This window comes from Oratosquilla oratoria, chromosome 25, assembly GCF_046742065.1.
Source record: "Oratosquilla oratoria isolate Oo_2021 chromosome 25, ASM4674206v1, whole genome shotgun sequence".
Classification (NCBI taxonomy): domain Eukaryota; kingdom Metazoa; phylum Arthropoda; class Malacostraca; order Stomatopoda; family Squillidae; genus Oratosquilla; species Oratosquilla oratoria.
Window position 1 is genome coordinate 18,156,952 of NC_134801.1, and position 17,540 is coordinate 18,174,491.

Genomic DNA, 17,540 nt, shown 5'->3' on the forward strand with positions numbered 1-17,540 from the left:
CCCCTCCACCTTCCCTCCCATCTTAGCACCTCCTGGATGACAGGTCATCCCTGCATCTTGTACACTGCCCTGGGTCAGGGGCAGTGTCGCAAGTCACAGCACATCCACAGCAAGGCCGCTTCATTAAATCGGCAACCCCCCCTCTCCGTCCTCCCATGCATAAAAGGAGAAGACATGGAGAAATCCCTTCGGGCTGCGTCAAATTTTGCTCACACATATTGCCAACAAATAAGTAAGAATAAATGGTCAGAATTGTCTATCAAATCATTAATGTATGACAAGAATAATACTGGTGCTTATATTGACTCTTGCAGGACCATTAATAACTTCTTTCCATTCAGACATCCTGTCATTTACTACTCACCTCATTGATCTATGTTCTTCAGAAATTATCTCATCCATTCCTGCTTATTTCTTTCCAGACCTATATGCTCCAGCCTCCATAATAATTTTTTGTGAGGTGCCTTATCAAAAGCTTTCTCTAGACCCAAGTAAACACAGTCCACCCAACCATCCCATTCTTGGAACACATTATCTTGAATAAAAATTCAAATTGGTGTTCCATCTGAATTTTTTTTTTTCAAATACTTTAACCATCTAACACAATTCTTTCACACAATTTAGCTACCATATTGTTCATGTGTGTGTTTGTGTATAATTTTTTTTCTTTTTTTTTTCATAAAAATATATTGTAGTTTATTTTAAGAATTTATAAATCCTGTTCTTTTGCAACCCATCTTGCAAGTTTTATTTTTTGGCAGGGTGCATGTTGTTTTGTCAGAGGATATAGTGGTGCGAGCAGGTCGAGATGGTGGTCTACACAATATGGAGGTCCAGGGAATCTTGAAGTTACGCATATCTGATCCAGAACATGGAATGATTAGGATTCAGGTCAGTATAACGAGTTAAAATAATATGGAAACAAATGAGTGTTGGGTGGATGCGGTTACCTTCCATTTAAGGGAGAAGCCATTTGTTAAATACATAATGAGCATGAACCCCTTCCTAAGTACACACTCAACCTTTATACCAGTGGTTCCCAACCTTTTCTGGCTTGAGGCACCCTTGCCAAGCCTTACAGAAGTCCTCGACACCCTTATTAGAAAATCAAGATTCTAGTTTGTCAGTATTTTGTTGATTCAACATCAATGTAACAAAATTGTGTCCCTGGATAATATGAAAATACTCATCTTTACACTGATGCTGCTTTAATGAACAAAAATGGATGACAGAGTCGGTAATACGAAAATTATTTTTGCCCTGAATTTGGGCAGCACCCTTCGGTGCCATGGCACACCGGTTGGGAACCGCTGCTGTATACATTACTCCCTTGTTATTGACAGTTTCAAAAGACAGAAATTTTCCATGGATTAGCTATTTAGTATTTCCAAGGTAGGCAAAATCCAATTTACTCTACCATACTGCATACATGTACTGTGTGCACCTGAGCTTGCCTAGTTTGCATTCTTGCCACTATAATAAATGTTATCTAATATGAACCCTTTGTCATGGCCAGGGGAACCCCCATCATTGACACATTTAGCGATGACCTGCGCGTGGCGATGTCTCACTCTTATTCTGTACGTTATCTATTTATGGAATATATACATATTCATAACATGACTCTGTGGTATTAGAAATGGCTTGGAATTTGATGGAAAGAATAATATTAAAATTTCCATTTCATTTGGAGGCATTGTTAAGCAAAATGTTGCCCCATCTAGGGAATTGGTTGCATGTTATTGTGAGGTTAAAATCTGCTCAGTAACATGCAGCTGATACTTTACGCACAATATGGGGTGCCCCTTCAGACCAGAGCCACACATCATTTTGTCTGTGATAGAGGAAATCTGTTCATAGTGAAATTATGTTAGTTTATTGTACTGCAACTGTCCCTTTATTATGCTGTCCCCCACTTTTAATACTGTCCTCTACCACTTCTCTGAATATACATTTCCTTTTTCACTGAACCCTGTTGTATGGGAAAATATTTCCACCGAGTGTTCCCATTTAAGTCGTAAAAGGGGATGGGATAGGATTATGCATCCCCCTCTCTGTAGGCTCAAAGGGGACATTCCTAAAGAAGGTCTGGGAGGAGTTTTCCAACCAGAACCCTAAGGTGTGAGTCTTTTAATGTGCATGGGTGTGGTGCAGATAACAGTAAAAGGGAAGAGATAGGCAGTATGTTTGTGAGAAGAAAGATGAATGTGTTGGCATTGAGTGAAACTAAGTTGAAAGGGAGGGGTAAGTTTGAGTTTGGGAGTGTAATTAGGAGATTGTCAGGAGTGAAGAGAGAAAGAGTTACTATATTAGTAACTGAAGATATATGTAAGTGTATGGTGGAGTGGAAGGAGGTTTCATCAAATTTAATATGGATGAAGGTGAAACTGGAAAGGGAGATGTGGGTCTTTGTAAGTGCATATGGGCCTGGTAGTGAGAAGAGTGTAGAGAAAAGGGAGGCTTTTTGGCTAGATTTAAATGAGAGCATACAGGGTTTAGGGAGAAATGTCAATGTAGTGGTATTGGGAGATCTCAATTCTAAGGTCGGAGATGAACCAATAAACAGTGGTTAGGAAGTGTGGAGTGTCAGGAAAAAATTGTAGTGGGAATTGGTGTGTCTAGAGAATTGATGATAGCTAACACGGTGTTTAGGAAGAAAATCCAGCATAAGCACATATGGGAGAGTGTAGCGGATGGAAGGGTGGTAGATAGGGCTTTAATGGATTATATAGTGGTAACCAGGAGAAGAGTAGGTGTACATGTTCTTAGGGCAGAGAGTGGTGAAATATCAGATCATTTTTTGATGGAAGGTAAGCTGAGAGTGGAGGATAGATGGAGGAAGAGGAAAAGGACAGAAGGTAGGGAGGTGCTTAGAATAAACTGCTTAAATGAGAAAGAAAAGAAGGAGTACAAGAAGAAACTGAGAGAAGAGTGGGAGGGAGTGAAGGATAGAGTAGAGCTAGGAGTGGAGGAGGAATGGGTATATTACAAGGAGGGAGTCTCAAGGTGTAGAAAGATGGTGTGTGGAACAAGGAGGATGAGGAAATAGAAGGAAGGGTAGTGAGTGGTGGGATAATGAAGCAAAGAAGGTTGTAGAAGAGAAGAAACAAGTATTCACAGATTGGTTGCAAAATAGGATGAGAGAATCATATGAGAGGTACAAAGAAAAGAGAAGTAAAGCATAAGATAGGAGACAAAAAGGAGAGCAGATGTGAAATGGGGGAAGAGCATGGCAAAAAAAAATTAAAGTAATAAAAAGATGTCTTGAAAGGGAATTAAGAAAGGAAGGGGAGGTGAATCAAATAGAGAAGAAAAGGTAAAAGGTGGAGATGGAGAGATGATAATGGAAGAGACAGCAGTAAGAGGAAGATGGGTAGAGTATATTAACCACTTCAGTATTTACCTAGTTGTATTTTGCAGGAAGGGGAGCTACACTCATGGTGTCCTGCCTTTGTATCTCAGTGTCTAGTTTGCTTTTAAACTCATGGTTTTTGTGCACACTATTTCCTTGTTCAGTTCCAAGCATCTACCACTCTATGTGGAAAACCGTTTTTCTCCAGATCTCTTCTGTAGCTACGTTTTTTTATTTTCTTTCCATGTCCTCTTGTGCTTCTCCTGTCCCAGTATAACAAGTCCTCTCCATCAAGTAATTCTGTGCCTTTCATGATTCTGTATATGGTCAGTAGGTCACCTCTCTCTCTTCTCTGCTCCAGAGTTGGTAAATCTAGTTTAGCCAATCTTTCCTCATATGACAAGTTTACAAGTGCAGGTGCCATTTTTGTTGCTGCTCTCTGGATTCTTTCTATTTTCTTTATATTCTTTTTGGTACTGGGTGACCACAATGTCACCGCATATTCTAGTCTAGGCCTAATCAGTGTGACCAATATTTTTTTTAAATTATTTCTTCATCCAAATATGTATAAATCAGATTCTTGCATGCAGCATCAGCTGCCATGTAAATGATGCAACACACCACTCGCATTATAGAATATAAAGTCACTGCTGTATTACTTATTCTCTTTTACTGTGAATAATAATAAACACTGAAAACATGATCAAACCAGTTCACAGAATCCAGGGGTAACCCATGTACAACTACAAAAAATATAATCAAGACACCGATGCCAGAATCCTCATGTACCCACTTGCTCTGTGTGACACCTACATAGGTGTCATTTTACTGAAGTGGTTAAAGAATTGTTAAATGTGAATGAGGGAAAGGTAGTTGCAGTGGAAGGCACTAAGAAAACGATAGTGATGATAAGGAAAATGAAGAAGACTTAAAAAAAGACAAGGTGAAAGCACTTATTAACTTCTTCACTCCGGGGCACATCGCGCATCTGGCAGCATTAACTGCCTGACGTGCGATGTTGCGTCATAATAATCGCATTATGAAAAATAAAGTCAGTGCTCAATCATTCGTTCTCTTTCACCCATGAATTTTGATAACCATAGAAAATATGATGAAGCCAGTTTAGAGAGAATGGAGGTTACGTAGGTATGACTACAGTAAATATAATCAAGACGCCGACGTTGGCATCATCGCGTACCCTTGCTCCTCATGACACCTACGTAGGCGTCACCGTATGGAAGTGGTTAAAATGATGAGAACAGGTAAGCCACCCAGGTTAGGTGGATTTCATGTGGAGTATCTAAAAAAGGGAGGTACAGTGATGGTGCACTGGCTGGTAAAGTTGTTTATGTTTGTATAAAAGAGGGTAGGGTGCCAGAGTAGCAGTGATCCTTGGGAAGTCCCATAGATTTCTCAAGGTGAAGGCACTGAAATGTCTGTGTTGGAAAGATGAGGTGAAAGCAGTTATTAAAATTAGGAGAGCAGGTATGGGACCTGGGTTGGGTGGGTGTCATGTGGAGTGTCTAAAAAAGGGAGGTACAGTGATGGTGCACTGGCTGGTGAAGTTGTTTAATGTTTGTATAAAAGAGGGTAGGTGGCCAGAGTAGCAGTGATCCTTGGGAAGTCCCATAGATTACTCAAGGTGAAGGCACTGAAATGTCTTTTGTATTAGTATGGATCTATTTCTACTCCCACCCAACATACTCCACTCCCCTCTACCCACTTCCCTCCCTCTTATCTTGGCACTTCATACTTCCTGATTGTTTATTTTGTAGATGTAGCTAAGTTACCCCTATATTCCGTGAACAGGCTCGATCCCATTTTCTATGGTTATCCACATCCAGGGTGAAAGAGAATGGGTACAGCTGTAACTTTATATTTTATAACATGTATTGTTATGCATCATCGTACATCTGGCACTTTAACACTTGTGGGTAAACATTCAACTTCTATTTAAGAGGTTAAGACAATATCATACATACATACATATACCAAGGCTTTTTCCCCCTTCCAAGGGAGGTAGCCACAAAGGGAAAGGCATAAAAACACTCGCACCCATTTCATCCCTAAATACACTCCACACCCCTCCCACCCTTCCTCTCATCTGAGCACAATACAATATCAATACAGAATAAGCCTGGCCACAGATTCAAACTAACACAGAAGACACAAAACATCTCGTACTACTATGCCCCACACTAACAATACCCAGACAACAACACAATATATCTCTAAGTTATATATGGTCCCAACTAGAGGCTGTTGCTGGTTTCCTGGAGGCTGCAGGACTTCTGAAAGAAGACCAGTGGCTGGATTGATTGATTAGTTTTATCTGTTTACATAGGAATCTTCATATTACACTGAACTTTTAATTTTCTATTCTAAGTGATACTATATACTCAAGAAAGAAGTGCGACACAAGATGGAACCACAGTCTTCCTGATTTCGTAATTTTGGTTTTAATTCAAGGTGAAGACCCGCTGGCGGAGTGGGTTAGGGCGTCGTTACTTGCGGCAAAGGTCAAGGTGAGGGCAGTTCGAATCCTGCCACCAGCAAAGTTGAACCAAGGGCATGGTTCATTAAATTCCACGCTACAAAGCCCTCTGTGAGGGCACTGTCCTAATCTCCCGATAGGGGGGGGGGGAGTGTGTGATGTTAAGACATATCATCATTAAGTCTAAGCATTACATTGCAGGTGGAGAACCAGGATACAAGACCTATTCAGCTGCAGACTCATCCCAACGTTGACCGAGAGTTGTGGCGTTCGTGCTCTCAGATTGGTATGAAAATGGCCAATAAACCATTCCCCCCAAACACTGATGTTGGGGTTCTCAAATGGAGGTTCCAGACATCTGATGATACATTTATCCCAATATCTAGTAAGTCTATCTATCTGTATACCAAGGGCTTTTTCCCCCCTTATCAGGGAAGTAGCCAAAGTCTAAAGGCATAGACCCCCACCAGTTTCATCCTCACCTTTTTCCACTCCCATCCCCCACCCTTTCCTTCCTCTTGTCTTAGCTCCTCACAGATGGTGAGTCATCCTTGTATCCTGTTCACTGACCTTGGTCAGAAACAATGCAGCAAGACACAGCACATCTACAGCAGTCATTTTACTTAAACAGCAACCCCCCTACATGCCCCCTCATGCAGAAAAATAGCAGGTGGGGAGAAATCCCTTTGGGTTGCATCAAAATATCAATCGCACATAACCATTCCCTAATCCTCCCATCCCCCACCCACTCTCTTCATTGCATCACAGTGTCATCTGTACACAGCCATTCTCCACTCACCCTTATCTCGAGTATTACAATTACTTTTACTGGACACTTAAATGACTATACTTTTGGAACTGTGATATAAAAAAGTCCACCCCACAACATATTAACAATAGCCTACACAGTGAGGTGTCAGTTGGACACCAGCACAAAAATGAACTCACTAGAATCACACAAACTAAGATCCTCCCCAATGAACATCACATGAAAATGATTGATACATAGTTCTATGTTAGAATCCTAAACAGCCCACCCAACATCATTACATTCCACAGGCACCACCAGCCAGACATAAAAAAATACCAGTAGCTTACTACTGAAGCACATACAACAACCTTCCATTTATACCTTACAACACATCCACACAAGAACATATTAACACTCGGATCACGAAACAAGGTCTTCAAGACAGACCACCAAAGTCAGCACTCCACCAGCAACCCCCCAGACATCAGCCCCACAGAAAAATCCCTCTTGAAAGGTAAAAACCACATTGGGTCACTTGCATTCAAGATCCAATAAATGATACCAACACAGAATAGGCCTGGCCACAAATTCAAACTACTCTAGTTGCAACCACCACACAGAAGACATAGATACAATACCACAATACTCCACACTAACAATCCCAAGACAACAATACAATATTTCTTCCCAGGGTGGGTGACCTGTGGGCCCGCCCAGTGGCCATTGCCGATTACCAAGGAACCTGGGACAACAGATTGAATGACTGAGGTGACAAGGCAATGGTAGCCGTTGTCAGAGCTTAGGGATTTAAAACTATGTGCCTGTAATGTTGTCATACATACTACAACAGATTTTTTTTTGTGATCCTAGACTCTTTTGGGTTACTGACTCCATGTCATATAGTAGTGATTACATGCAGCATGCCAATACTTTAAGGACCATTTTGAGGTGACCCTACAGACTGAAGTTGCACAGCATTTGTCTGTGTTGGAGTAAAATATTTACTCATAAAGGAATGATGCTAATTTTGTACTACAACTGTCCCACCTTAAATGTGCTCCCTTACAACTGTTAACTGTTCTAGACTGTACATCTTTGTACCTCCTGTGGTAGGGGGAAATAGAAATCTGACACCATAATTCCCATGCAAGTCGTAAAAGGCTACAAGTTTGAAGGAGGGATAGGACTAGGGATCCCACTTTCTGTATGTTCATCCTATGAGAAGTCAAGGCATAAGAGGGTCTAGAAGAATTTCAATCTAAAATTTGAGTCATAAATGTGCATGGTTGTGTCACATATGAGAGTAAAAGGGAAGAGATAGGTAGTATGTTTGTGAGAAGATGAATGTGTTAGCATTATTTGAAACTAATTAAAAGGAATGGGCAATTTTGAGTTTTGGAGTGTGGTGGAGAGTGTTAGGAGTGATGAGGAGGTGAGGGAGGTAAGGAGTAGCTTTGCTGGTAAGTTATGAGAAGGCCAGTTGAGTTGAGGGAAGTGTCCTCAAGGTTATGTGGGTGAAGGTGAAACTGGGATGGAAGTAGTAGTTTTTGTTAGCACAAATGGACCAGGTAGTGAAAAGAATGAAGAGGAAAGGAAGGCTCTTTGGATAGATTTAAATGAGTGCATAGAGAGTTCTGGGAAGAATGTCAGTGTAGTACTGTTGAGGAATCTCAATGCCAGAGTAGGGGATGAGCCAATTGATGAAGTTTTTTTTAAATTTTTTTTATTATTATTGTTGTTAAGATGGTGTGTGGAACAAGAAGGACAGGAGGAAATAGAAGGAAGGGTAGTGAATGGTGGAATGAGGAAATGAAGGTTGTAGAAGAGAAGAAGCGAGCTTACACAGATTGGTTACAAAATAGGACGAGGGAGTCATATGAGACGTACAAAGAAAAGAAAAGAGAAGTAAAGAAAAAGGTAAAGGAGGCAAAGAGGAGAGCAGATGTAAAATGGGGTAAGAGTATGACAGAAAATTTTGAAAGTAATAAAAAGATGTTTTGGAAAGAAATTAAGAGAGAAAGAGGAGGCGAATCAAGTAGAGAAGAAAAGGTAAAAGGTGCAGATGGAGAGATGATAATGGAGGAGAAGGCAGTAAGGGGAAGATGGGCAGAATATTTTAGGGAGTTGCTAAATGTGAAGGAGGATAGGGAGGGAAAGATAGCTGCAGTGGGAAATGCTAAGAAAATGAGAGTGATGAGTGAGGAGAAATAAGGAAGGATGAAGTGAAGGCAGCAGTTAAGATGATGAAAGCAGGTAAGGCACCTGGTCTGGATGGATGCCATGCAGAATGTCTTAAAAAAGGAGGTACAGTGATGGTGGACTGGTTGGTGAGGTTATTTAATGTTTGCTGGAGAGAAGGTAGAGTGCCGGAGGACTGGAGGAGTGCTTGTATAGTTCCACTTTACAAGGGAAAGGGGGACAAGTGTGAATGTAGTAGTTTCAGAGGGATTAGCTTGTTAAGTGTAGTTGGGAAGGCTTATGGGAGGATCTTGATTGAGAGGAACAGAGGGAGTAATTGGTGAGGAACAGTGTGGATGTAGGACAGGTAGAGGTTGTGTAGATCAGATTTTTGTGGTAAGACAGATATGTGAGAAAGCTATAGGAAAGGGGAAGGATGTTTTTTGGGCCTTTATGGATCTGGAAAAGGCTTACGACAGGGTAGACAGAAAGGCATTGTGGGATGTTATGCGGATATACAGGATAGGAGGAAAGCTTCTGGGAGCTGTCAAGAGTTTTTATGAGAGTAGTAGAGCTTGTGTCAGGATTAGAAATGGAGAGAGTGAGTGGTTCGAGGTAAAGGTGGGACTTCATCAAGGATGCGTTATGTCACCCTGGCTGTTCAACTTGTACATGGATGGGGTAGTGCGAGAGATAAATGCAAGGGTAGTGGGTCAGGGATTGGAGATGGTTAAAGAAAATGGAGAAAAGTGGGAGGTGAGCCAGCTGTTGTTTGCAGACGACACTGCGCTTGTGGCAGGATCGGAGGAGGGATTGAGGAAGTTGGTGACAGAGTTTGGGAGAGTGTGTGATAGAAGAAAGCTGAAGATAAATGTGGGTAAAAGTAAGGTGATGAGATGTACAAGGGGTGAAAGTGGCAGTAATCTGGAAGTGAGCATTAAGGGAGAGCAACTGGAGGAAGTGGATAGTTTTAGATACTTGGGTGCAAATGTGGTAGGAAAAGGTGGAGGTAGAATGTAGATTGAGAGAAGCGAGTAAATGCCTTGGTGGATTAAAAATTGTAATGAGGAATAGAAATTTGGGAATGGATGCTAAGAGGAGACTGTATGAAGGAGTGATTGTGCCAACAGCACTGTATGGAGCAGAAACATGGAACATAAGAGAGGAAGAGAGGAGCTTGAATGTGTTTGAGATGAAGTGTCTGAGAATTATGATGGGGGTTACTAGGTTAGATAGAGTGAGAAATGAGGAGGTGAGGAGGAGAACAGGGGTGGAAAGGGAGTTGGGAGATAGGGTTGATGAAAGAGTATTAGGATGGTTTGGACAAATGGAAAGAATGAGTGAAGAAAGACTAGTAAAGGAGGTATGGAAGGCAGATGTGGAGGGAGTGAACATGAGGGGACGTCCTAGGATGAGATGGATGGATGGGGTGAAGGGGGCTTTGGGGAAGAGGGGAATGTCTGTTGAGGAAGGACGGGAGAGGACAGAAGACAGGGATGAATGGAGAATGGTTGTATATGGAAGATGTTGTGATGCATGAGGTGGAATGGTCGGGGGATGAGGGGTGAGGTAGTATGTGTGAGCAAAATTTTGACGCAGCCCGAAGGGATTTCTCCCCGTCCTCTCCTTTATATGGGGGGACGGAGAGGGGGTGTCGCCGATTTAATGAAGCGGCCTTGCTGTGGATGTGCTGTGTCTTGCGACACTGCTTCTGACCCAGGGCAGTGGACAGGGTGCAGGGATGACCTGTCATCTAGGAGGTGCTAAGATGGGAGGGAGGGTGGAGAGGTGTGGAGTGTTTTCAGGGATGGAATGGGTGGGAATGATTTTATGCCTTTTCCTTTTTGGCTTCCTCCCTAGTAAGGTGGAAAAAGCCTTGGTATATGTATGTATGTATTAAGAAAAAGGCATAGGAACTACTACCCATTCCATCCCCTACATACTCCACTCCCCTCTACCCTCTTCCCTCCTTATCTTGGCAATACCTGGATGATGTCATCCCTGCAGCTCGTCCACTGCCCTGGGTCAGAAGCAGTGTTGCAAGACACAGCACATCCACAGCAAGGCCGCTTCATTTATTTGGTGACCCCCCCTCTCTGTCCCCTCATGCAGAAAAGGAGAAGACGGGGAGAAATCCCTTTGGAATGCGTCAAATTATTTCTCACACATACTCCCTCACCCCCTACCGCCTACCCATTCCACCTCATGCATCACAGCATCATCCATATACAACCATTCTCCATTCACCCCTATCTTCTGTCCTCTCCTGTCCTTCCTCAACAGACATTCCCCTCTTTCCCAAAACCCCTTTTACCCTCATCCATCCATCTTATCCTAGGTCAACCCCACCATGTTCACTCCTTTCACCTCTGCCTTCCACACCTCTTTTACTAGTCTTTCTTCACTCTGGTTAAAGCTAGATAACTAAATTTTTATTCTTTTCATTGTCAGAGTAAATATGTAGACATTTTACTTTGGTATTTACTACTCACTTTACTGTTATTGAACTGCAGCCCTGTATTACCATGCTGATTGACTATTAATTTTTATTACAGTCAATTGCTGGCCCCAAGAAAATGGTGCTGGTGGCTGTGATGTCAACATTGAGTACACACTGGAGAATACTGACATGGAGTTAACAGATGTAACTATCACCATCCCCTTAGCCTCAGGAGCACCTCCACCCATCATTAATGATTGCGAGGGGGAACATGAGTATGACCGTGTCCATTGTGCACTTATCTGGCGTATCCCAGTAATTGATCAAAATGCATCCAGTGCAGCCATGGACTTCACTGCTCGAGGGAATCCAGATAATTTCTTCCCAGTCAGAGTGAATTTTTCTTCCACCAAATCATATTGCAACCTGAAGGTAAGGATAGATTTCCTTGGCTCAACCTGGAAAGCAATTAAGAGGTCATCCAAAAAGAAATGTATTACAATTTGCTTCAGCAGTTTTGATTATTATAATGGTATCTCGTGGGAGACACTAGCATTTGTAGCCATGGCAATAATTTAGGAAGCTATAGTCTTTTTTCTCTTTCTTGCTCTCCTTTCTTCTTTCATTCTGTCTCCTCCTTCTCTCTCTCTTGCTTTGTTTCTCTCGCTTTCTCTTCTTTATTTCTTTTCTCTCTCCACTCGCATTCTCTCTTCTTGCTTATTGTCACCTCCAGGTATTGGTTTTTATCTGACTTTTGGGCATCTTCTCTTTACTTGTATATGTATACAAGTATATGCATAGCACACTTTTAGCTCATACAGGATGTTCAGGATAAATTTGACACTTTTTCGGAAAGAAAGAAAAACGTATCTTGGCCAAAAAATTTATGTATATTTCCAAAATTCAAAGTGCATCTCTCAGAGGATCTTTTGCCAAATACAGCTCACTCAAAGAAGCCACTCTGAGCCTCACCACAGCCTCCAGGCGGGACCTGAACCTGCACCATGCAGCCTTCACAGTGTCCTTTGAGAGACACCTGAACACAAGTTTGATCCTGGCAGTCAGCTCATCCTTGGTGTTACAATTGGTATGATTGGTGTTTTTTTCAACTGCACCCCACACATAATAGTCCATGGGGTTGCAATCAGGCGAGTTGGGGGCGCCAGCTGTTGGGACTGGTAAAGTCGTAGTTCTCAGACAGCCAGTTCTGGATTTTCCCAGAGGTGTAACATGGAGCTGAGTCCTGTTGCCACATGTATGGTCTTCCTGCAGCCACCCTCTCCACCCACTGCATGACAACAGTGGACAGCAACTCAATATAGCCATCTGAAGTGAGTCTGAGTCCTACTTCAAAAATGTGGGGCAGCATAACATGGCCTTCACTGGAAACACACCCAAAGCCCATTACAGTTTGAGGGAAATTGGTCTTCATGAAGTGCGGGACTTTGTGTGGACTGTAGGCAAGCCACCTGTTGTTCTGTACATTGTGCAACTGGTCCTGGCAGAAGTTCTTCTTGTCTGAGAAGAACCAGGGCATCCCCAGCTTCACTGGGTGTTTGATATTGTTGAGGAATTTCTTGGCTTTCATAAGGCAGTTCTCTTGGGGCTTGGCAGTGAGTAGTTGGCCCTTGCACCTCTTGTATGAGGATTAGCGAAAATCCTCATTCAGCACTTTCTTCATAGTTGCCACTGAGATGCCTATCTCTCTCACCAAGGTCCCCATTGCCTTCCCTGGATCTTACCACACCTTTTTTTGCAGCTTCTTGATGAATCTCATTGTGTGGACAGAGTCGGAACGCCTGCTGTAATCCTTCCTGCTAGCCATTGCTTCCACATCTCTGTTGCAATTCTCCAGCTCACATCTCATGGCCTTCTTGATATTCAAGGAGTATTGAGCTGCAGCTAAGATTTCAAAAAATTTTAATCTGGCATGAATCATCATGATACAGGTCACTCTTCCAATATTCCAGTGCTTTCCTGTCATCCATGCTCTCTAGCTCTCATACCTACCAAAAGTACACAGAATCAGCTATCCATTGCACTTTACCTCTATTAAATCCTTCAAATGGTTATGAAATGACAGAAGATAAGATAATTATCAAATTTATCCCGAACATCCTGTTACTGATGTGTACTTAACACTGTTGTAACATTATTTGAAACTTGCAGGTATTTCTAGGTTTTAGTTTTATTTCCACAAAGTGTATTATGGATTTGTGTATGCAGGAAGCTCATACAATGAATATATTTCTTGTGTCTTTTTATGATAATTTTTTCACTTTTTCCAGGTATCTGGAGTGTTGAGCATTAAGGACAGTGCACCTGTAATCTACTCTTCTGAAACCTGTTTAAAAACAAATCTATATGAAATTGATTAAGGCCATCTAAAAATGCTGCAGTTTTCTTGTAATATGTATGAATACTGGGAGTCTCAAATGGAGACAGTTGAACCTTTTTCCAAGGTGCCATGTCAGCAAGGAAAGCAGATGCCATCTCTGCTCACCTGTCCATTATTCTTTTGTCAGTGGATTTGCTTTATTGTCAAGTTATTCACTATTGTTGGGTCTCCTTTTGAAAGTGAATTAGGTTAGTTCATGCAGTATACCTGCCACCCTCTCCAAGGCTGGGAAAACAATTATTGATTGCTAAGCTGAGAAAGTGGCTTGTAGAGAATTCAGATAATTTGTTAGCATCTATAAGATCATTTATTCTGGGATCTTGAGGTATTTCTTTAGATTTGTTTTTATTGTTGTTTCAAATTGTTTTTTCTCGCAGTTGAAAAAAGGCAGTCTCTAAAGTCTGTAGGAACAATTTTAGGGACCCAATTCTGTTTGCACATTTGTTGATAATTGTATTGTTTTCTGCACTGTATATACTATTAAAGAAATGATTCCCCAGTCTATGTAGGCACCACACAAACATTAGGCTGTATGGGTTAAGGAAAGAAGCAATGGACCAGGAGTGATGTATGTTTTGAAATGTAAATAAAAGTCCTACAGGCTTTTGGAGGCCACATCTTTATTATGTAAACTTTGTGATGCCTATTTGTCTCTGTTGTTTAAGAAATATATATACTGCTTCAGAGTTTATAGATTGATTTATCCTTGTAGAGAATGAGATTTGATGTGTTATTCTGTTTAGATTTAGTTGACCACAGCCCAAAGGGATTTCTCTTCATGTTCGCTGCTTTACACATCTGGGGATGAGGAGGGAGGATTGCAGTTAATGAAGCTGCCCTGCTGTGGATGTGCTGTGTCTTACTGCATTGCTTCTGACCCAGTCAGAGGAACTAAGATATCTATACCAAGGGCTTTTTCACCTTTACAAGAGCGGTAGACAAAGTCAAAAGCCATAAACCCACTCCCACCCATTTCATCCCCACATACTCCACTCCCATTCACCATCTCTTTTCTTGGCTCCTCCTGGATGATGGGTCATCCCTGCATCTCGCCCACTGCCCTGAGTCAGAAGCAATGCAGCAAGACAGCACATTCACAGCAAGGCTGCTTCACTTAATTGGTGACCCTATCATCTCCATCCCCTCATGCAGAAAAAGAGAAGACATGGAGAAATACCCTCAGGCTGCATCAAAATATTCATACATACTCCCTCACTCCCCCATCTCCCACCCAACTCCCTCCCATGCATCACAGCATCATTCATACACAACCATTCTCCACTCATCACTAACATTGGTCATATACCTTTCTTCCTCAACATTCCACTCTTTTCCCAATGCCCCATTTACCCCATCCATCCATCTCATCCTTGGTCGCCCCCTCATGTTCACTCCCTCCATCTGTCTTCCACATTTCTTTTACTAATCTTCATTCGTTCTTTCCATGCATCCAAGGCATTCCAGAACTCATCAACCCTATCTCCCAACTCCCTTTCCACCCCTGCTCTCCTCACTTCTTCGTTTCTCATTGTATCCAGCCTAGTAACCCCTACCATACTTCTCGGGCATTTCATCTCAACCATTTTAACTCTTCCTCTCTTATGTTCCATATTTCTGCCCTATACAGTGCTGTCAGCACAATCACCCCTTCATACAAACTCCTCTTTTCATCCATTCCCAAATGTCTTTTTGTCATTACACTTTTTAACCCCCCAAGGTATTTACTTGCTTCTCTCAACTTACATTCTACCTCCACTCCTTCCTTTCCCGCCACATTCATACCCAAGCATCTAAAGCTATCCTCTTCATCCAGTCTCTCTCCCTTAATACTCCCAATTTCCTCCCCATCCTCTCCCCTTTTACACTTTGCCTCACTTTACCCACATTCATCTTCAACTTCCTTCTTTTGCACACCTTCCCAAACCTCATCATTAACTTCCTTAATCCCTCCTCTGATGCTGGCATATCTTCCATTTTTCACTATTTTCTTTAACCCTCTCAAGTCCCTGGCCCATTACAAAGGATTACAAAGGCTGTGCACGCCGACTGGAGACCCTTTGGTCCATATCTAGGTCGGATGCGAAAAAAAAAAATAATGATAGAATAATATATAAAAACTAATAATGTACATACATACATACATATACCAAGGCTTTTTCCCCCTTCCAAGGGAGGTAGCCACAAAGGGAAAGGCATAAAAACACTCCCACCCATTTCATCCCTAAATACACTCCACACCCCTCCCACCCTTCCTCTCATCTGAGCACCTCCTGGATGACGGGTCATCCCTGAACCCTGCCCACCGCCCTGGGTCAGAAGCAGTGTCGCAAGACACAGTACATCCACAGCAAGGCCGCTTCATTTAATCGGCGACCCCCCCTCTCCGTCCCCCTTTGCATATAAGGAGAGGACGGGGAGAAATCCCTTCGGGCTGCGTCAAAATTTACTCACACATACTACCCCACCCCCCACCCCCCCGCCCATTTCTCCTCATGCAGTCACAACATCATCCATATACAACCATTCTCCACTCACCTCTGTCTTCCGTCCTCTCCCTTCCTTCCTCAACAGACATTCCCCTCTTCCCCAAAGCCCCCTTCACGCCATCCATCCACCTCATCCTAGGACGTCCCCTCATGTTCACTCCCTCCACATCTGCCTTCCATACCTCCTTTACTAGTCTTTCTTCACTCATTCTTTCCATGTGTCCAAACCATCCTAATATTCTTTCATCAACCCTATCTCCCAAATCCTTTTTCACCCCTGTTCTCCTCCTCACCTCCTCATTTCTCACTCTATCTAGCCTAGTAACCCCCACCATACTTCTCAGACACCTCATCTCAAACACATTCAAACTCCTTCTCTCTTCTTCTCTTATGTTCCACGTTTCTGCCCCATACAGTGCTGTTGGCACAATCACTCCTTCATACAGTAATAATGTAGATAACAAATAAAATACATAAATAAATGCATAGGTATAGTTAAGTAATAAAGAAACAGGTAAATAGTAAATAATAAATTGACATATATCTAACAAATGAAAATCAAACAGACAGACGAATAACAAAACAAAAAATAATATTAAATAATCATTACAGCATCTTGCTTAGGTGTTTATCTAAATAATTCCTAAAGCTTTGAACTGAACTACATTGCACTACCTGTGCAGGAAGTTTATTCCATTCATTAACTACACGGTTGGCAAAGTTGTTTCTACCTACTTCCAAATTGAATCTATTACCGGACAGTTTGAGACCATTGTTTCTTGTCTGATTCTCATTCAATGTGAAAATTTTGTCACTTTTGATGTCAATTTCCTTTAGAATTTTAAAGACCTGTATCAAGTCACCTCTGAGTCTACGCTTTTTTAGGGAAAACAGATTCATATGTTTTAGTCGATTTTTGTATGATTTATTTTTTATATTTGGAATCAGTTTTGTGGCTCGCCATTGTACTTTTTCCAGTCTGTCAATGTCTTTAATGAGATTCAGTGACCATACGGAAACAGCATATTCCAAATGTGGACGAACTAACGATTTATATAGCTTGTTAATGAGTGATGGACTTTTGAAATCAAAAGATCGCACAATCAGTTCTAGAATCTTATTTGCTTTCTCAGAGGCTGAAATACACTGCTTGGATGATTTGAGGTCATTGCTGATAATTACGCCAAGATCTTTTTCACTATCCACTTTTGTTAACAAATTTCCAAATAACTTGTAATCGTACTTACTGTTATTTTTACCTATGTGCATTACCTTACATTTACCTCTTGCTCCACCCTATCTATGTATAAATTGAACAGCCATGGCAGCATGACATATCCCTGGCAGTCGCACCTTTATCTCAAACCAGTCAATCTCAATTTTTAATTCTGACATAGGCTCTACTACTCTCGTAAAAACTTTTGACTGCTCTTAAAAACTT

General features: G+C 41.8%; 1 protein-coding gene across 1 annotated transcript in view; it reads left to right on the forward strand.

The window, feature by feature from the left end:
- deltaCOP (coatomer subunit delta) overlaps positions 1 to 14,299 on the forward strand; it is a 55,440-nt gene extending 41,141 nt beyond the window's left edge. Inside the window, exons 6-9 of the mRNA XM_076208444.1 lie at positions 762 to 891; positions 6,048 to 6,231; positions 11,331 to 11,647; positions 13,504 to 14,299. Of these exons, the coding sequence (XP_076064559.1) occupies positions 762 to 891; positions 6,048 to 6,231; positions 11,331 to 11,647; positions 13,504 to 13,593 (721 nt within the window). The 3' untranslated portion in view covers positions 13,594 to 14,299. The remainder of the gene's footprint in view (positions 1 to 761; positions 892 to 6,047; positions 6,232 to 11,330; positions 11,648 to 13,503) is intronic.
- The last annotated feature ends 3,241 nt before the right edge of the window (positions 14,300 to 17,540 follow it).